Source organism: Mustela nivalis (genome assembly GCF_964662115.1).
Source record: "Mustela nivalis genome assembly, contig: HAP1_SCAFFOLD_1717, whole genome shotgun sequence".
NCBI classification, from domain to species: Eukaryota; Metazoa; Chordata; class Mammalia; order Carnivora; family Mustelidae; genus Mustela; species Mustela nivalis.
Genome location: NW_028134947.1, coordinates 76,145 through 97,354, shown reverse-complemented (window position 1 = coordinate 97,354; position 21,210 = coordinate 76,145). Strand labels below are relative to the sequence as shown.

The window sequence follows — 21,210 nt, the reverse complement described above, 5'->3', positions numbered from 1 at the left end:
CTTTAAGCAAACCCATTTGGAAGGACTATGCTGAGGGTTGTCCCAGAGAGCCCTGGATTCCCTTTTCTCCCTTCAGAACAACAGATCTCTCCCATTCCTCCCTCTTGGTCCGCTCTGTGAGTTGCCTTGCATTTTGAAATAGCTGGAATTCATGGAGTACACCATGCATTTTTTTTTTCAAAGCTTCACATGCTTGCCATTAAACTTCAGAATATGTGGGGTTTTGAGGTCATTTCTTCCTTGCCCATTGGGAGATAGTCATTATAGAAAGACTAAGTGTTTCACTCCAGTGTTGTTAGCAGATTAGCCCTGACTGTTGTGTAGGCATTTCCTTCTATTTGACAATTTGGTATTTCTTTAAATGCTTTGTGTCCATTCATGAGGGCGATGGTTTCATTTGGAATGCTGCAGTCACCAGGGAGAAGCTCCTCTGCTCTTCCCTGATAGGCCAGCCATCCCTCTGCCTCCTGTTGCTATGGTGCCCAGCAGAGTAACTTCCTTGCCCTGCTCTGTCTCCATGGATACCCCACTCTGAGACTGTACTCCACGGAGAGATGAGCTGCTCACACTGTATTTCTGCACAAGACATACCCCAGCCTGTGGCGGGAGGCTGTTTGCAGAGGCAGTGTTTGCCATGAAAGTCTACGGAGCTTATCCTCTAAGTAAGTAGTATTAGTCACAGTAAGTAAGTAATTATATCGAATCACAGAGGATAGGCTCTTTCTGTATGGATGCGTGTGTAAAGTTCGTTGTGGCGGGCTAAAAATGTAGACTGAAAACAAATTTTCCACTCTGCCTCTCAGATATTCCGAAGGCAGAGTCTATACCTAAACTTTTAAACACACACAGGTCTATTGTTTGAAATACCCCTTGTCATCTGTGAGTCTGTTTGTGCAATTTGAAGCCAAAACGAGAAAAATGGACTTTGACGTTCTAGAATTGCTCGTCTAACTCTGAGCATTGCACGCTGTATTTGAAAATGCAAAGCCGGGCCTTACTCAGTCGTGTGCTGTGGGAATAGATGAGCACAACCACAATTAATGCTAATTGGCCCCGCACATAGTTGCTATGGGCCTCTGTGTGGGCCGAGACGCGACGTGTTTATTATCAAGAGAGAGCTTGCTCATGTGCTCGGGTCTGCCAGCTCATGGAAATTATTCAGAGCACATCTCTGTCCAGTATTAATATACTTTTCTCACATTCTGAAACTCTTCATGTTCATGGAATTGGGATAAGGAAGGGTGTTCTTTTTTATTTATTTATTTTATTATTAACTGATTTGATCTAACACTTCCTCTTTACTCTACATTCCAAGAACATACGGATTGGGTTTGCAATGTTGTAAAACACATGAGTCATCTTAAAGCGATTTTCATCTGGTGGGCAAATGATTAATGCCTGTGGTGTTAAAATTAATTAGTAGAAACAAAGAAAGACAATACCTATGGTGAACCTAAATGTAGTTCAATAGCTTTGAAATTGTGTAAAATTTAGGTTTTTGGACTACCCACAGTAAATAACAGCATCTAGCAGCTCTACACAAAAAACACAACACGTGTTTTTTGGTATAAGAGAAATTCAGTTTCAATCACATACAAGAATGAGCACAGAATATTTTCCTAGGTTGTAAGTGTCTCTTATTTTCTGTACTTATGACTGACCATTCAGCAAAGGACAACTGTTAGTCATGCCTCAATTATAACTGCCCCAAATGGTGAGAAGGTGCCACCCTTTCAGGATGTGAAGTGGACTGTGTGTGACTAGTCTGCACCTGACTTTGTCCTTGAGGTCAGGCTCTGGGTCATTGCCTTAATATTTTTTTTAAATATGACTTCCATCCTTCAAAGGAACAACAGACAAATAAGGGGGCGTGAACTCTGTTGCAATCCTGGTTTTGGAGACATAGAAACAATGTTGATGACACTTTGCCCAATGTTTTTCAGCCAAATGGTAGCCTAAGACCCCATTTTCCCATTTCAGTGTGCCTTTGATAAATTCTCCTGCCCATCTCTGCAGACCAGCGTCATGTAGGACTTTTTTTCCAGCCTCAGAATGTGTAAATCCCCTCTCTATACCTGTTTCCTCATCTGTAGAGTGGGATAATAATAGTACCTATGACATAAAGCTGTTTTGAAAATTCAGTGACGTAATTGATGGCACATGACCTACCATCGTTGTATTACGTTGTATTACGTTCCTATGAGCATGACCATTTTTGCAATCTCTGTGGTTAAGGAAGGTGATAGCTCAGAGTTTGCACAGTTCTGTAGTTTGGTTCCATTCAGGCTGTCAAATTTTCTGTCCAATACTTACTATGAAGAACCTAACTGTGTGCTTGGTATTCTGATGGGAATTATGGCATTCAGTGTACATAATTATGTGCCTCACAAAATGTGAGACGTATATAATAGTTTTCTCTTTTCCAATGTGTGCCTTGCTCTTTTTGTTAAATGGCTATGTGTACATGTAATCAAATGTTTGCCTATTCATTTTGATGCTACTAATAGATGTGTAGCTTTCCACAATGGATATGTAAGATAAAAGGAATTAAATATCAGCATAAGTTGTTAGTATTTATAATAAATTAAAAATGTGAAAGTTAAAAATCTGGGTTCAGAGTGTAAGCTCACCTCCTTTCCTGAAAGGATTTCCGTTCAGAGGGCAGTAAATGACATACTTTGAAGAGAGACCAGTTTCATTAAGTTGAAAGTTTGGGGAGTGATGGGAGGAAGAGACGGGCAATGATTGATTAAGTATAAAAATAGGCCCCATGCTGGGATTTTTCCTTTTGCACTAATCCTGTGTGACATCTGAGCCAAAAAAAAAAAAAGTAAAAAGCCAATGCCCTATGCACAGAGCCTGCTGGTGCTGATTTTAAAAACGCACAAGGAATTAACCCAAATTACATTTTGCAACTTTATTTTTATTTTTATGTCATTTTCATTTTCCATTTCTTTCTGGCATATCCTCTCTTTCCATCTGTTGGCCCTGGAAAGAACGTGGCATGTGGAACAAGGACTATACCAATTCACTGGAATGGAAAAAAGGGGAAGACATTTTTACGGTGTGATTTATAAACGAGCTCTCTGGAGTTGGGGAACTTGGGAATCCACGGATGTGCAAATAGGTAGCTAAATATATGATGCTAAACATGATTTCATATGCAATATCACTCAGATAATGTAGCTAGAATAAGCTTTCTGTTGTCAGGCTTCAAGGCAAACAGTAAATCCTTAGCAACCTCCCCACCAGCACAGTGACCTTCTCTCTCTGTACTGTGCTGGTCTGTGACCAAAATAATGCCCCACTTTCTTTTCCATTGTTGTGGGTCATACAGTCACGTGCTCCGATGATGCAGTTGGTTGAATGCTCCGTCGGCTCTTGGGGCTGCAGGCACGAGTCGTGGCTCTCATCCTTTTGCTGACATCTGAGGAGCATTTGGAGCTCTCAGTTCTGTGTGCCGAGTCCTTTTTCAGCAGACAGAGTTTGGCAGTTTCAGAGGGAGGGATGCCTCTGTGTCTTGTGGGGCAGCAGCACTATTCAGGGAAACTGGATCCTCCTGAGGGTTTGGCTTCTTGCGCTCACCCCTGTGGCTGAGATAGGCAGGCTCCTCGGGCCGCTGCCAGGAAGATCTGATTTCTGCCGAGACTGTGGGCAGGCCTGACAGTTCCTGAGAGATGGAGGCTGGGCCTGAACCTGATATAGCCTGACATCCAATGCTTTCCCCCTCAGTTAACGCAAGAAGGGAAGGATCCAGGCCACAGGCTGAGAAGCTGTAGGGCGTACGGAGGCCTGGGTTAAGATCTGTCAGCGTCCTACCCTGCCAAGCCTCGCTTACCAGGGATAGCAGAGCAGTTTTGTCTGCATAAAGCTGGGGCATTCTTGAATTTTGGATGGGAGTCTCCAACTTCACATTTCCACCCTACCCTTCTCTCTTTGATCTCAGCCACCGCTTAAAAGAACCGAACCAGGAATGCTACTCCTTTGTTTTTTCAACAAGCAGTTACTGATAAGCCAGGAAATGAGCCCGGTACTGGGATGTAACAGTAAACACGGGGGCCCCCTGTAACAAGTGTAACATGTTTCTGGGGGTAGTACAGCATCCCACCAGTGCACAGAGGAGGACCATGGAGCCCAGAATTTGGGGATCTGGAAGGCATCCCAGGGCAAGTAATGTCGTACTGACACTTACAAGGGGTAAACCAGGCTCCTAAATGCAAAGACAGTTTGGTATCAGAATTTCACAGGCCATGGTTGTCAATTTAAATGCTGTGTGCTCCCTTAGTGTTCTTTTATATTTCTATTGTTATGGTTACCATGTTGTATTTAGTCATTATTTTTTTTAAAGATTTTATTTATTTGACAGAGATCACAAGTAGGCAGAGAGTCAGGCAGAGAGAGAGAGGGGGAAGCAGGATCCCCGCTGAGCAGAGAGCCTGATGTGGGGCTCGATCCCAGGACCCTGAGATCATGACCTGAGCCGAAGGCAGCCGCTTAATCAACTGAACCACCCAGGTGCCCCTAATCATTATTTTTTAAATGGCTCTTTTTTCTGCGGGGGTATGAGCCTTCCTAGAACATAAACAATGTTGGCTTTCCTTCTTTATCATTTTATTATCTTTTATTTCAAATTCATTATAGCTGCTTCCCTATTTCTTTTTAATATTACGTATACAATGTGACACATAAAAAGAATATATATACAATACACACATAAGCCATTCACTGTAATAATAACCATATAATAATAATAAATATTTGTGACCCACCTTCCACTTTCAGAATTGCCACCCCCAAAACTGCCTGCATGATCTCCCAGATCCCATTCTCTGCCTCCCCTAGAGATGACCGCGATAGTGAAATGCGTGTTTTATCATTTCCTTGTACTTTAAGGACAATCTACCTACCAGCTTAATCATGTGTCCCTAAAAATATGTTGGAGACTCTTAAAAATCCTGGAGCCATGTTTTCTTTGCTTTTGTGTTCTCCATAATGAGCAGAGTGCCTAGAACTTAGCCCTCCCTAGATGTGTGTGAATGAATGGGTATTCTCTAGAGCCCGGAGGAGATTTGTGTGGCACTGCCACATGTCAGGGAGATACCTTAGTTCAGCTTCAGTGAGCTTGTTCCTTTTGAGCCTTGTTAGTTTTGCCTCTATGGGGTGCTTATAGATACGGACTGCAGAAATTGATTACATACTATTTTAATTGTTTGGGGATATTTTCAAAGTACCTCCTTACCATTTTCTCCGTTTTTTCACCCAGCAGTTATTCTCCAGGGATCCCGAAGAGAATGGCCTCAGTATTTTTGTGATCGTCTGCTTTGCTTTTCCATTCCATTTTGGTTTTTCCAAGAACATTGTGGGGCAAGGAGGAGGAAAGGGATGGAGAGAAGAGAGAACACTGAGTACACTTGAATTTAAAAGTTAACTTGTGGAGGGCCGGGCGTGGGGCAGAACGGCAGGGCAAGCAAAATGTTGGCCTGGGAATGCGTGTGCTGTGCCAGATGTCACATTGAGTTGAGATCCTGGGGAAGGTTTCATTAAACAAGTCCATGGAAATTCAGGGCATAATTTGTGTGCAGAGCATAATCTAATTGTGAATGTGCTTCATTCTTTTTAAGTGCTAAAAAAAAACCCCACACACAAGAATCAGTGCAGAACTCTCTCAGGGGGGACGTTCAAAAGCATTCTATTCAGAAGCTTGAGAGTTCAGATCGTTTTTAACTGATAAACAGTGGTGTGAGGTGAAATGCTGCAGCTTGAGGCTGGAAGCTGAACTGGTTTGCATAATACCTTGTCTCTCTTCCCAACCTGCACCCAGCTCCAAAAGGTCATGGTGGAAGCACCGGCTCCCTAGATGAAGTGCCCTCCCTGGGCAGGTTCTCTGCTCAGCGGGGCCTTGGACAGCCGTCTCTGGGCAGAGCGTAGGAGCTGCCCACCTGCCCTGCACCTGCTCTCCTCCAAGTCAGTTCTCTGATCCAGAATTCTCTCTGTTGTGCTGCCAGGCTTTCTCCTGGAAACATTTTCATGTGCCTTTATTATTTCCTCTCCCCGAGTCTCACTGTAGTTCCTTGAACACATGTCTGAATTAAAACAAACCCCTCTAGGCTTTCTATTTTTCCATTTGCTTTTGTTTCAGCTCTGTGCAGATGCCAGAAATGGCCAGAATTTACCCAGTTTATTTGTTCTAGTTTATTGACATTCGTGCTTGCGAATAAAAGATATTTGCATTAAAGATTGCGCAGTGCTAGATTAAAATCTAGCATTGATCTTGGAGCATCTCAGTCCATTCTGATTAGATTGTTTAATTTTTCACATGGTCCTCAGGCACCAGGAGAGATATTGTTTCCTTTCATTTGACCAAGATAGTTCCTGTTTGGTTTGGTTTTCCACACTGTGCAGAAAACATACATATCTTCATTCCCTTGTTCTTTTATGTCCAGACACTGCAGTCAAGCACGGAGCACGGGATGGTGTTACCACTTCACTTACTTTCTGCTTTTCCTGTTTTAAATTCTTTCATATTCACCTGTAGTTTTAAATGATTTTGACCCAATGCAGTTAATTTTCTAGACCTAAGAACTAGATTCAAAACTAGAAAGGGTTTCCAGTGCTGGGGCTCTCTCGCCTTTACCATATGACCCACCTCCTAGCTGTAATAGTCCCCTGCCCTGCCTTCCAGCTGCTCATCTCTCCTCCACACACAGCTGCCACAAAGGCTGCATGAAATATGTTCATATCAGCACCCCATTCCACACTCCTCATGGCTCCCTCTTGCCTTCAGAGTCAGTGCCCTTAGCAGAGCGTGCCCATTCTTCCACTCTCCACGTACAGTTCACCTTTGTGGCTCCTTTATCTCCTCTGATCACTGTGCACCAGCCAAACAAGGGATTCTGTATATTCCGAATATTCCTCATGTTTTCCTGCGCACCATCCCTTTCACCTGGGGTCTGCTCCTTTTGCTTCCTCCAGCACTTCTTCATATTCTACCCAGTGTTCGAAACATCTTAAGTGGCTTCTTGTCTGTGACATATCCGCTCCCCCCTTCCTCTCAACATAGCTGGGAGTAGTTCTTCCTCTGTGTTCCCTCAGGACCCCTCTGTCTTTCACTCATCATGTCTTCTCATATCCTAGTTGTTGGTCTGCGTATCTCATCTTCCTGAAAAGATCTTTGAGCAGCAGACTTCTCCTTCTTCAGACCCTCTTCCCCAGCCCTACCCCCAGGGCCTTTGCACGTGCAAGGCTTATTGCATATTTGAAATGGACTAAATTGAATGTTACCATCTTGGTTTCCAGTTCTTAGATCTTTGGGAATTCTGATCACAAGGTACCAGGCTGAGAGGATATGAAAAAGAAAGCAGACTCTGGAGTCAGACAAGCCCACTCTGCTGTTCACTAGCTCCAGGCTTGGGACAAATCTCATCATGCTCAAGACAGTTTCTTGTCAACACCCTGTGTGTTTTGAGAGGAAGAATTCAACGAAATAGCAGACATAGAGTTTTTAGCACATTCTGCTTTTGGCAAATAGCTGCTCCTAACATCAGTATCTGACTCTGTCCTTTGTTGTGTTCGTTATCTCTTCAAGGCCTGTGGAATCCGTAGTCTGCTGTTCATGTTTTCATTTGTGTCATTAATAAAGCATGTTAAATAGGTTAAGGACAAGGACAGAGTCAGTGACACATTACTAGACATTTCCCTCGAGGTTGACAGGCAATCCATTAGTCAACATCCTGTGGGTACTGGACTGTGCCATCATCCTGTGAGTATGTCAGCCTTGGTCCTAAGATTCTCCTTAGTGTGTGTGACGACATGCCTACCGAATTCCACATCTGTGATTTACGTGGCAGCCTGCAACCCTAACTCGGTCAGAAGAGGAAGGGAGGATTGCCTTTCATATCTGGTTCTTCATGAGCTCTTGCTGGTTCCTACTTGCCTCTACAGTTTTACGGCAGATCCACCCCAAAGTTGGCAGATGGTGATTTTCAGAATTTGTCTTTTTTCTCTCCTTTGAATCACATGTATACTTTTTGTCCATCTCCAATCTGCTGCTTCTCTTCCTTTGCAATTTCTCAGAAATTAGTGGGGTTATTTGCACAGTCAAGCCTACAAGTTTTTCTCCGTACCTTTTTTCTCCTCATTCAATAAATATTCTTTTGAATCTCCTATTTGTCAGGCACTGTGCTTGGCCTTGAGGAGACAAGGATGAGTAAGATAGAGGCCTTTCCAGGTTGCATGATATTTGCTTACCAAGTTTTGGGCCGAAACTTTGAGTTTTTGGTTTTTGTTTTTTTTTTTAAATAACATATAATGTATTATTAGCCCCGGGGTACAGGTGTGTGAGTTGCCAGGTTTACACACTTCATAGAACTCACTGTAGCACATACCCTCCCCAATGTCCATAACCCCACCACCCTCTCTCGGCCTCCCCTCCCTCCAGCAACCCTCAGTTTGTTTTGTGAGATTTAGAGTCTCTTATGGTTTGTCTCCCTCCCGATCCCATCTTGTTTCATTTATTCCTTTCCTACTCCCCAGACCCCCCACATTGCCTCTCAGCTTCCTCATATCAGGGAGATCCTATGATGAAACCTTGAGTTTTAAGAGATTTGAGCATGTGGGATGGAGATAGGAGTGGAGGGACTATTTTTTCCTACTTGTAATTAATACTAGTCCATCAATCCAACTGAAAGAAAAAGGAAGGTAACTCAGAGAGCCTTTCCAGGAGCCATTGCTGAATGACAAGAGTGGAGGACCTTGAACAGTGTGAAATCTGTCAAGGCCACAGCCCCTACTGTGTGCCAAAGGCTGCCGTAGACACTGGGATAGAAGGACGAACAAGCCCTCAAGAAGCTGATGACACGCCGGGAAATTGCAAACAGACATCGCACTGCAGTGTGATGAATGTTTCTTATATTCTGGGTAGGCCGAGGAGCCTAAAGGAGGGGCACCTGCTTCCCTTCCTGAAGCAATTAAAGGTTGAGGCTGGAGACCTGAAGAACAGGTAGTAGTTAGCCAGGTCCAGAGGGACTGGTTGCATTGGGCCGGGATGCAGTGGCAGCTGAAGGGAGGCAGAAGGGCTTGGAAATCATGCTGGGGAGTGTAGACTTGATCTGAAGGACATGAGTGCCGTTAGAGGGTTTCAACAACGGGGGGTGGGGGGTCATCTCATGAGATCCATGCTCTGGAGCAGCATGGAAGATGCAGTGCTCGGGACCACACTGAGTAGCTGGGACGCAGTGTGGGGCTGTTGCGGTTAATTCCGGGTGAGAAACGCTGATGGCCTGGGTGTGGAACCTTCCCGATGGGAAGAAGCAGGCAGAACGCAGAGTTACTAAACAGCTCTGAGCGGGTGGTTTGCAGTTTATAGTTAAATATTAAAAAACAAGAGCCATTTATGACGGTGCTTTTCATACTTTAGTGTGTGTAAAAGATCACCTGGGGACAGTTTGTAAAAATGTGGATTATGGGAATCATGTAAAGAAATTTCAGTCCGCAAGTCTGGACTATGAGTCATTGTGTATTTTCAGCAGATAGCCTAGGTGCGCAGATGCCGGTGTCCTCAGACCACACCATGAAAAACCCATTTCTATTAGATGTTTTCAAATGGCAATACTTCTTTTAAGTGCATTCACAATATGTTCACTTTTCATTTAAGAATGAAGATTCAATCCTGTTATCTCTGTTAAAAATATGTGAATGGCTCATCCCCAAGGGTTAATGTGTTTAAAAAAAAGGCAGTCTCCTTGCCAGTGTGGTCTGTGTTCACTAATTGTTTGCTCTCAGTAAGAGATACAGAGCAGAGCAGAATGGTGATAATCTTGTTAAAAACCTCTGCTGCAGATTGATTGTAAATGAATTCTCAAAGGTTTCAGCATGCCCTTTGCAAGAGCAAGCAAGCAAGCATTTATGGTAAAAACCGTATTTTCCCCAACTCTCGAAGTTCCTTGCAGGTGTGCCTTCTTAGTGCTTAAGGCTTATTTTAATGCATTTATTATTTGGTATTTTTCAAGCCCATATGCCTGATTTTAAATCCCAGCTGCACCCTTTATGAGCTGTGTAGCCACAAGCAAGTTACCTGTGCTTTCCTTCTCTCATCTGTAAAATGAGAGTAAAACTGTACCTTGTCTCATGGGCTTACCATGAGGATTAAATAAGAATACATGTAAACCACTTTGAACAGCATGCAAACATGGTAAACCATTTCTGACAAAAGCCCAGTAGTTTGTAAAAACCTTAAGTCACCTGCATTAGACGTTAGTCACATAATAAACACTTTACCTTGTTCTTTAAGCCTCGGTACTTTAAAATACACACACACACACACACACACACACACACACATATAGTGCCCATATGCAAGAATTCTTAGGGAAGTGTAAGTGTTTAGCAGTACATACTGAACACATGGGTAAGTAGGCCAACTGTAGCAATGATGAGTGTTTCTTGTGCACTTATAGCCGTCCACAGTCCGTCCTTTAATTCTCACAGTGATCCCATCGGCAAGGCATGGTCAATCCCTTCTTGGAGTGAGGAACTCAGGGACAGAGAGATCAAGGGACTGCCTGCAGTCACATTGTCAGTAAAAAGATCAGATGTCTGAACTCAGACGCTACCTGGCTAGACCTTGCTCTTACCTACGGGTCTTAGGCATTGTCAGTTATGTGAAGCATGGTTAGTAACACTCGGATTTATGCCAAGGAAACTGAGAAATTGACTCATCTTGAAGGTGAAATGTGTAAAAATAATTCCCAAAATGTATATAGCGGTGTACAGCTGTGTTTAAGTCCTGTGCTATGTACTCAGGATCTCGGTTGGGGTGTCTCAGAGCAATGCTTCTCCAACCTTCTCAAGGGTTTGTTAAAAACCCAGATTACTGGGCTCCACCCCTGCCTCGGGTCTGGGGTGTGGTCCTAGAACCTGCATTCCTAACAAGGCCCTAGGTGATGCTGATGCTGATTTGGGACCATCCTAGAGGAATGAGAAGACTATTGGTGAATTTGGGAGCAGAGGGTGGTTTAAAATCTATGCTATAATTGTCTGACCTGCTTCACAGACCTAGTTACTAACTTCACAGAGACACTAAGAAGTGACAAGTCGTCAGCTCTACCATGGAGATACTTAGATGAAAATCAAAAGATAAAAATCTTTTCTTTAGCTTCAACCTTTCCAAAGTAGGGCAGTGTCTTTCTGATTTGGAAACTTTTACAGTCTCTCTCCCTTCTCCACAGATCGTTGCTGTGACTGTGACTCAAACCCAGCATTTGGCTTTAGAACGAGGTACTTGACCAACTCTGGGCTGTGTTAAGGAAGACCCTTGTGTCCATTACTCCCTACCCTGGAGCAAGGATTGTCTCTCCACAATATGAGATTATATTCATAAAACAGTAGCTCTGGGCCAGCTTCTCATGTTCATGGGCCCGTCTCATTGCTGAGGCTAAGGGGCAAGGCCATGGAGATAACTTAAGCAAAATCTAAAATAGTATCATGGACTTCCTGATCCCTTAGAGCTAGTCAGGGTCAGAACGACCCAAGAATGAAGATCCCCTTAGGCGTGTTGGATCATCATAAAACTGAGATAAGGTAAAGCAGAGAGTCCAGTTTTACTTTTAGCTCTTGACTCCCCATGACAACGAGAGGGAAAGGTATAGAAAGACAAATGGTCCACAGAGCATTTCTTTTTGTCTATGGAACATATTACATAAAAGTGGATTTTCTCTTCTGGGTTTTTTTTTGTTTTGTTTTTTGTTGTTTTTGTTTTTTGTTTTTTGTTTTTTTTTCCTTAGGGAGACTTGTGCCTCTGGAAATACAAGTAGTTGTTTATCAGAATGGAAACTCCAACTAGATGAGTAACTGGAATAAACCCATTTCATTTTCTCATCATCAGGAGAGTGAAGAAATAAATTATGGTATAAGATAAAGTGGAATATTATATAGCAGTCAGATGAATGTACTACAGATATATGGAAGATCTTAGCAATATGATTTTGAATCTAAATCATCCCAAAAGATGATACATATCATAGTAGCCTGTTTATGAAAAAGTGAAAGATGGACAAAACAGAAAACAAAAAAGAATCTACTTTTTAGGAATACTTATAGATGTGACTATTCTTTGTAAAAATGAAAGCAAGGAAATGGTGACCACGGAATAGAAAGTGGAGGTAGGTAGTGTAGACATTTTAGTAGTTAGTGTAGTTTAGTAGTTAGTGTAGACATTTTAGTAGTTAGTGTAGACATTTTAGTAGTTAGTGTAGACATTTTAGCTGTTGTGATGGGTGGTGGTTTCTTCATTTACTGTAAGATTAAATGTAAAGAAATAAACGAAAAACACAAGTACAACAAATAAATACTAAAGAAACATGAATGCTGGCTCATGCAAACCGGTCAGGAAAGAACTAAAATAAAGGTCGCCTTGCGTGGACCAATGATGAGAGCGTGTCAGGATCCAAGGAATTTGATTAATCCAATCCTGTGCACCGTGATTCATAGGTTTTCTGCAGAGAAAATAATGAAAAGTGACTCTCTGGGCCCCTGCTTGGTTCCCGCACAGCGCTGTGACCTGAAGTCTTTGCCACTTTCTCCCATGTCTCATTTCCATTGGTCCAGTTGGTTCTTGATACATGAAGATCACTGAAGGAGAGCATCAGTAGGCCAGGGAAGATCCCAGCAGTCACTTCAGAAGAAACCATGGCTGCGGTATCGCTAGGGTAGGAAAACATGTGGTTCCTCTTCTCTAATCTCTATCTCTCTGAGGAAGGTAACATGTTGACATGTTTTCTCCGAGAAACAAGTGTAGGGATTTTCGAAAATAAAAAAAGACTGTGTCCAGTACGAGACACTTGTTGTCAGACACAAATTTGGGGGCCCGTGGCTTAGAGGGATGTTCAACTAGGGGCCCCTGGGTGGCGCAGTCAGGCAAGTGTTTGACTCTCGGTTTTGGCTCAGGTCATGAGCTCAGGGCTGTGAGATCAAGTACCGAGTCAGGCTCTGCACTCAGTGGAGAGTCTTTGAGACTCTCTCTCCCTCTTCCACTGCCCCTTCCCGCTATGCTCACACTCTCCCTCTCCTTCTCTCTCTAAAATAAGTAAACCTTAAAAAAAAAAAAAAAAAAAAGAATTTCGACTATCTCTCCCCTGAACTGCCTTCATCACATCATTCGCTGCTGTTACTTCTCCCTCCAGGGCTGCTGCCCTCATATGCTGCTCCCTCTGCCCTGGACGACTGTCTCCACCACTCCTTGTCTATGGGTTGAATAGTCATGGGTAGTTTTGAAAGCTAGGTAGTTCCGGGAGCCTCTTCCATGGAATCTTAATCCTGCCAGCAGGAAATAATATTTCCCTTTGTTGGCGTCTTTTGAACCCAAGTTGTGTCCATCCTAAGGGATTTGCCCCTTTCTCGACATCAGGATCATTGTCTCAACTGGACGCCTGCTAGGGGTGCAGAGAGCTGTGGGGCGTTCCAGTAGGAACACATGAAATCTTGCCCTGGTGGAGCTTGTCTCCCACGGTGTGGTGACCTACAGCCTCTATGAGAAGGTTCGGTAGTTAGCTCTCTATGATGTGCTTCAGGCTTTCATGTGAAATTGAGAGTTCAGTCAACATAGCCCAGAGCTGAGGAATTTACTCACTGATTTATAATCTCAAGGAAGGAGGCAGAATCCTTACCAGCCTCTGTCAGAACCACCTTCTGTCTGTTTTCCTGCTAGCTTTGTTACTCACATCCCAGATGACAGCCTCCCCTCACTCCTCGTTCCTGCTCCAAGTCCTTTTCCCTGATTTTGGTTACACATGTTGGGACCCAGATGTGATTCTGCGAGGGTGATCATAAGAAGAAAAATAAAAATAAAGGCAGTATTTTAAAGTGTTAACTGAGGGTGCCTGGGTGGCTCAGTTGGTTAAGTGACTGCCTTCGGCTCAGGTCATGATCCTGGAGTCCAGGGATCGAGTCCCACATCAGGCTCTCTGCTCAGCAGGGAGTTCTGCTTCTCCCTCTGACCTTCCCCCTCTCATGCTCTCTCTCAAATAAATAAATAAAAATCTTTAAGAAAAAAAAAAAAGATCCTCTAAAGTGTTAACTGAGTGCCAGGCACTACTTTTTCATATATTAGCTTATATAATCTTTTCAATACTCTATGAGATAGATACTATTATCTTTTCCCTTTTAGAGAAGAAAGCAAGGCACAGAGAGGTTATGTGTCTTGCTAAGGTCACACAGCTGGTAACTGAGGCTACTAAAGTGTCACCTCATAAAAAACAAAAAGAAACAACTTCACAGAGATTGAAAATGCAAGGGTAAAACCAAGCGGTGATATATCATGCATGAACCAAGGGGAAAGGAAATCGAGATATTAGAAGTGGAGCATGGCTGAGAGTTGCCAAGGTCCAGTGATGTAATTACCTGGAAGACTGTTCCAGTATAGAAAAAGGGGAAGGTCAGTGCTGCTGAGAAAGTCAAGGGAGAGGATCCAGTGCAAGAGGCTGCTTCAGCAAAGATGTAGATTGTGGCAACCCTTCCTGCACCCCTCCCTGTCGGGGCCACAGCCCTGGGGGGGGTGGCCTGTGATTAGAGAATATACACACCATGTGGTGCAGCCTCGAGGCTGCTGCACAAGGTGGGGAAGACAGAGAGGAGGCTGCCAAGACTTGAAGTCAACTAAGAAAATGGCTCTTCTGACAGAAGTGAGGTTAAATAAATAAATAAATACATAAAAGAGGGGCATCCCGGGGCACCTGGGTGGCTCAGTGGGTTAAAGCCTCTGCCTTCGGCTCAGGTCATGATCCCGGGGTCCTGGGATCAAGCCCTACATCGGGCTCTCTGCTCAACAGGGAGCCTGCTTCCTGCTTCCCTTCCTCTCTCTCTGCCTGCCTCTCTGCCTACTTGTGATCTCTGTCAAATAAATAAATAAAATCTTAAAAAAAAAAAAGAAGAGGGCATCTGGGTGGCTCAGCTGGGTAAGTATCCGACTCTTGATTTCATCTCAGATCAGGATTTCAGGGTCCAGGGATTAAGCTCAGAGTCTATCTCAGATTCTTTCCCTCCACCCTTCCCACTGTTGGAGCACTGACTTTCTCTCTCTGCCTATCTTAAATAAATAGATAAATAAATAAATAAAATCTTAAGAAAAATAAAATAAAACAAAATGAAAAACCATGCTGTTTTAGTGCTGTTGCCAGTCTCTGTAGCAAGTGGTAGATTATGTCATGTCTTCCTAGCGAGTGGGTGTTTTTGCTGCATTCATGGTCTCGAAATGCCTGCAGACAACACCGCTTTACTGGGAGTGGAAGGTGAGATGACTTCAAAAAAGACTCATCCTTTCCTTTTATGCTCTGGACTTGAAGTCACAGACCTCATTCCTAGCCCAGCTCTGACTTTTCAGTGTTGATGACTTGTCAGTCCCCATTCCTCTCTGCCACCCCTGCATACCCCCTTCCTCGCCTGTGAACTCCCCCCACAATGTCATCCCTGCTCTGATCCCACCCCGCCACCTCAAGGCTGGCTTTTCCCTGATTTAGGTCTTCCTGCCAGACACGGAGGCAGGCACTTCATTTTAGTAATCACTGGATAAACACTTTTCCTTAAATAGAACCAGCTAGCTTTTTGAAAGGGGCAGAAAGTCAGTTCAGTTCAGTGAACTTGCCAAGAACTTAAAGATAAGGAACATGTAAGAGTCTGGAAAATTCTTCAGGGCGGATTTACTTCTGTTATTACCAGGTTCCCAGAATAATCAATTAAGATGAAGTTCGTGGCCACAATAGATGTAACCCTCCCCAGACCTGTTCAATGGAAGACAATGGGAGATGGTTGCTTCTGTGCCCACCTGCTGAAAGGTTGGTGCCCCGTGCTGACTCAGCACGGGGCGATGGTGGATGGTTGTGTGGTGGGTTTGGCGCCATTCAGCGTGTCAGCCATGTATACATCGACCACGCCGAAGGCAGCAAGTCAGGGCTGACGGGCTAACCCAGACAGGGAGTGTGCTAGATTGTGAGCAGATTCTCTCTGCTGAATGGTATTTGACACCCCCAGCTCCAAACTGGTCAGCCCATCCTCTTTATTTTTTTTTTAATTTTTTTTAAGATTTAATTTCTTTATTTGAGAGAAAGAATACAAGCCAGGGAGAAGAGCGGAGAGAGAGGGAGAAGCAGACTCCCCGTGAGCAAAGAGCCTGACGTGGGACTCCATCCCAGGACCTCAGGATCGTGATCTGAGCCAAACGCAGGTGCTTAACCAACTGAGCCGCCCCGACGCCCCAGTCCCTCCTCTTTAAAACGGGATTTATGAGGACTTCAAACCATGGGCCAACTGCTAAATATCCCGCTAGCTCTACAAACCATCATGTGTGCACGAGTTTGGCTGGATCTGGGCCAGTTTTCAAATAAGCCACGTTTTCTCTATGTCCCTGTCACCCCTTACAACTCTTTGAAGATGGAGTTAGCCCAGAAAGGGGCTTCTGGAGATCTGTGAGGGGGCAAGTCACTCTGGAAGGTAGACTCTTTTCTGGGTGCTTGATCCTTGATAAAGGTGATGTCTGGTCCACCTCAACTTCTGCTCACTCATCTTCAGCTTTCCGTTGAAGAGAGTCCTTGCAATCTGACTAGACCTGGAGAAAGATTCCATGTATTCTTTATCTTTGGATTTCTCTTCAGTTTGGTCTGTGACCCCTTGTTACATAGTCATCTGTGGTAATGACTGAAAATGCACATTCCTGGCTTCTCCCCAATCTTTCTGAACTGGAATTTTTGTGAGTGTTAACCAGATAAACACACTATTACTTAACTTTCCTGATGATCTTTAGGTAGTAAGATTTAAGAATCATTGCATTATTAATAAGAATTATAAAGTGAGTATTTATGAGCCTGTCAAGCACTTCCCACACATTTCACTTTTCATTTATTTCAATTTCACAGCAACTCTCCAAGATAGGAACTTCTCTCCACCTAGAGTGGGGCCTGACGCATAACAACATGACAGATGCTCAATAAATTTTTGTTAAACAAGTTAATCATTTAAAAAATACATACATATATACATAATAAATAGGAAAACTAAGGCTTGGTGAGGGTAAAATCGCCTGGACAGGAACACACAGCTGCTGAGAGATGGAGCCAGAGTTTATAGTGCCTTCTTTGGGTAGAGCTTGTTGGTGTGTGACTTTGCAGGCTGGCGCCTCCTTCTGGTGACGCTGGGTAGTGTGTGGCAGTGGTTATAGAAGATTCCAGAGGCACCTGGTTGGCCTTGGGTTGAACTGACGGATCTCTTGCCTAGTGTTCTCTTTTTGGCCATCTGTGGTAAGATAACAGGGACACATATTTATTTATTACTGATCACGAGAACAGGCCCAGGAAGTTGGGTGATCATTCACAAAACCAAACAGCATCCGTTGTCTTTCCTGTACTCTACTCAGGTTGGCCAATGCATAGTGTTAATTTTCGCTGATGGTGATGCAAAGGGAGACTAGATGTATCTGGGGTTTCTTTCAGAAATGTTCACTCCCCCTGCTTTTTGGAAGTTTCTTTAGATTGCTTTATTCTTTCTTTCATCTGCTTTCTTGCTCAGCAGGTGTATTCCCTGTGTTTCTATGAAGACAAGTAGTTGTACCAGCCCAAGATGAACAGATAGAGATGCCTTTGACCCTCTCAGTCCTCTTGGGTCTCATCTCTCATGCTCCTACCCTTCTCCCTCAGACCTTCAAAGCTTCCTGGCTCAGGATACTGACCTTTGGTAAGAATAGGTCAAGCAACCTAAGTGCATTTTCCCTGGGGCTTACTTAAAGTGGGTTGTAACCCAGGAGCAACTCTATAAAGACATTTGGAGGAGACCATGGAGAGTTTGTTTTAGGACCACAGATTTTTGAGACATACTCTGTTGTACACACACACACACACACACACACACACACACACACACAGTAAAACATAGAAACATAGTCTCCACTGACAAATGGCTGAAGGAAAACCACCTTTTGTAAAGAGTGTTTGTAAGAATGTTTGACTTAAGTAGGATAAGGCATTTTGTATTGTGGGTCTTTTTAAGGGAAAGATGTTTAAAAGCTTTTTCTGGCCGTCAAGCCACTGTACCAGTAGTTCTAACTAGAAATTATAACAACTAACATAGACTGAGTGCTTGCTATGTGCCAAGCACTGTTCTAACTTTCTTGTATGCATCGCCTAATTCCTGGAATCCCTTAACAATGCTTACTATTAATATCTTTATCTCCATTTCACAGATAAGGAAACTAAGGTAGAGAGAAGGTAAATAATTTGCCTAAGCCTTTACACAGTTAGTAGAAGAGGCATGATTCCTCAAACCCAAGTGACTTGACTTCAAAGTCCTCTTAACACTACATGGAATGGTGTGATTGCTTTTTCCTATAAAGTGCTTTTTCTTTAAAAATTTTAGATCTTTTTCAAAGGGAAAATCAATTGCCCATTATGTTAGTGTATCCTATCATTGTTTTATAAGAAGAGTAATAAGCACATGGTTAGAGGAGTGAAATGGCTCAGAAAGATATAAAGTGAAGATGAGGGTCTCTTTAGATCCCTACTGTCCCATTCCAAAGGGAAACGACTATTAACAGATCCTTTTTTAATCCCTCAGTGAAAATGTTCTGTGGATGTAGCCAGTTATATATTATTTAAAGATTTATTTATGAAGCAGCAGACATGCCACACCCACTATTCTGCATCTTGTTTTTCTTATCTAGCCACATGGCTTCAAGATGCTTTCATTGAGCAGGGACAGGTTCATGTCACTCCTTGATAGGTATTCGCCTAGGTGGCTGTACCACCTGACTTCACCAGTCATTGCTGATGGGCATTTAGGTTGTTTGTTCAATGCTCATGTGCGGGAGAAATTTCTCCTCACTCTCTTCTTGACTCTTATCAGAGTGTTTTTCTCAAACCTTCAACAGAGCTAGTATTCTCAAACTTAGATTTTTAAATTTTTTGCCAATCTGATAACTGAAAAAAATCTCTTTGTTTACATTTACTTTTTTTTTATGTTACATATGAGATTGAATGTCTGTCCATGTGTATTGGTCATTTATTTTTCTCTATCTACCATCTGCTTGTTCATGTCCTTTGCCTATTTTTCTTTTAGGGTTTTTTCTTTTTCCCCCAATTTGTATGAGGTTTTGGTAAATTAAGGAGATTGCCTTTTGTCTGTCTTCTGTTGTAAATATTTTCCTTCAGTTTATTATTTGTCTTTGACTGCTATTTTCCTATAAGGAATTTTGCTGTTATGTAGTCATATTTTTTCAATACAAAACTGTCTTCCAAATACTTTAAATTTGAACCTCCTTTTGTTTTTAATTGTGTATATATTTATGCTTTTAAGTTTATGGTGGCTCCATCCATTAAACCTCAATCATAATGAAGAGAAATCCTTTCTGAAATTATGATACAAATGAAAATGCATTTACACTTTTTCAGAAAGTCTTCTGTTCTGAAATGCAAGAAAACTTGCATATATATATCTCCAATCAGTTTATTGATCTTTTGATCAAATATTCCTTTTCTAAGATAAATGCCTACAGGGGTTTTAGAGAATAGTTTGCAGAAACTAAAACAAAAGTCCTGTTTAGTTTGTGAAGAGTTTCTTGGATTCATTGGCTGGGTGCCCCAGAGCTTCACAGCTAAGAGTCCGTTCTACAGAATCTACTTTAAAGAAGCTTTTTTTTTTTTTTTTTGTAAATAGCGTCTTCTTTAATTACATGTGTCCACTTCGGCAGCTGCTCCTTAATAGCTCTGCTTGGCTTCAGTGGAAATGGCTCCTCTCCTCCCTAGAGACCTTTAAATAAAAGATCTGTGTATCTGTGTGTGTGTGTGTTGGGGGTAGGGGAGATGGGATGGGGAACTATTTTTTTGTTTTTATTTTTTCCCTTTTTAATTTGTTGCCTCTGTTTGAGGTAGGGATGTAGGTGGCCAATCTGAATTAATTTGATAGCTTTGTGGTGACAAAGGATAAAGGAAGGTTTGGGGTTGCTTCAATCAGTGGTTTAGAATGGCTTAACACAGCTTAGTAGACTCTGTTTTCAGAGGCTTGTGATGTTCTGATGTCTGAGGACTCCATAGTCTCCTGAAAGCAAAAATAATAATGTCCTAAGAGACCAGTTCGCAGGCAGTGTTTCAAAAAAAGAAGTCTAGTTATCAATTTTTGCACATACTCTTTTTGTTTCCATTTTTCCTTCCTTCTCTCATTCCTGGCCTCACCATCACATGCACAGAATGCTTATTGCCCTAACATTATGAAAAAGAGTCATGCCTCTCAAGAGAACCAGCGGTACTACAAGCAAAGGCCACCAGAGTTTCTGGAGGCCAGGGAGCAGAGCTCACTAGTTGGAGAATGCCTTCTGCCGCACGATGTGCAGTCACCAAGACGTTGGCATCAGGAGGTAGAGGTCATCAGGGTCATCCACTGCTTTCAGTCCTGGAATCCTGCTCCACCGACGCCAGCAGCTGACCAGAGACAATACTGATGAGGATAACTTAGGCATGCATTTAAAACTCCCTTTAAAAATAATGAATACTGTTATGCTGAAAATAAATTAAAAAAAAAAAAAAAAAACTCCCTTTAGCTGTTCAAACACAAGTCTGTGACAGCAAATACTGTGTCCTGCGCTCTCTCCAAGTATTCTCTATGACATCAGATTCGAGGTCAGTTATCTACACACAGGCATGAGGAGACAAACACGCTCTTGACCACAAAAACTGCTTTAGGCTAATGTCATCCAAAAATATATGCGATACAATATGAGATTTCTGGAAATGAGCATATCCTTTGGCTTAAAAATTCTTTCAGGCATTGATTCTAAAGAATAGCAGACAAGGGGGCACCTGGGTGGCTCAGTTGGTTAAGCATCTGCCTTCAGCTCGGGTCATGATCTCAGGGTCCTGCAGTAGCCCTGACTTGGGCTCCCAGCTCAGCGGGGAGTCTCCTTGGCCTTCTTGGCCTAGGTACAAGTCTTGCCTCCACCTCTTGATAGTTGTACCCCCTTGTGCATGTCATTCAACTTCTCTGCCTTGTCTGCAACAGGGACTGATAATTGTCTCTACCTCATAAGGTCTGTACTATCATGGGAAGTAAATGAGTTGATAAGTAAATATGCTTAGAATGGTTTCTGGCATATAGTGTTTGTTACTCATAATAGAAAAATTGAACATAGACTATATACTCACTGATTTAATAGAACACAACACAGGGGCACCTGTGTGGCTC

At 42.9% G+C, this 21,210-nt stretch overlaps 1 protein-coding gene across 1 annotated transcript in view; it reads left to right on the top strand.

Moving 5' to 3' along the window:
- The first annotated feature begins 570 nt into the window (after positions 1 to 570).
- SYBU (syntabulin) overlaps positions 571 to 21,210 on the top strand; it is a 36,715-nt gene continuing 16,075 nt past the window's right edge. The window contains exon 1 of the mRNA XM_082750688.1: positions 571 to 662. Within this exon, the coding sequence (XP_082606814.1) occupies positions 635 to 662 (28 nt within the window). The 5' untranslated portion in view covers positions 571 to 634. The remainder of the gene's footprint in view (positions 663 to 21,210) is intronic.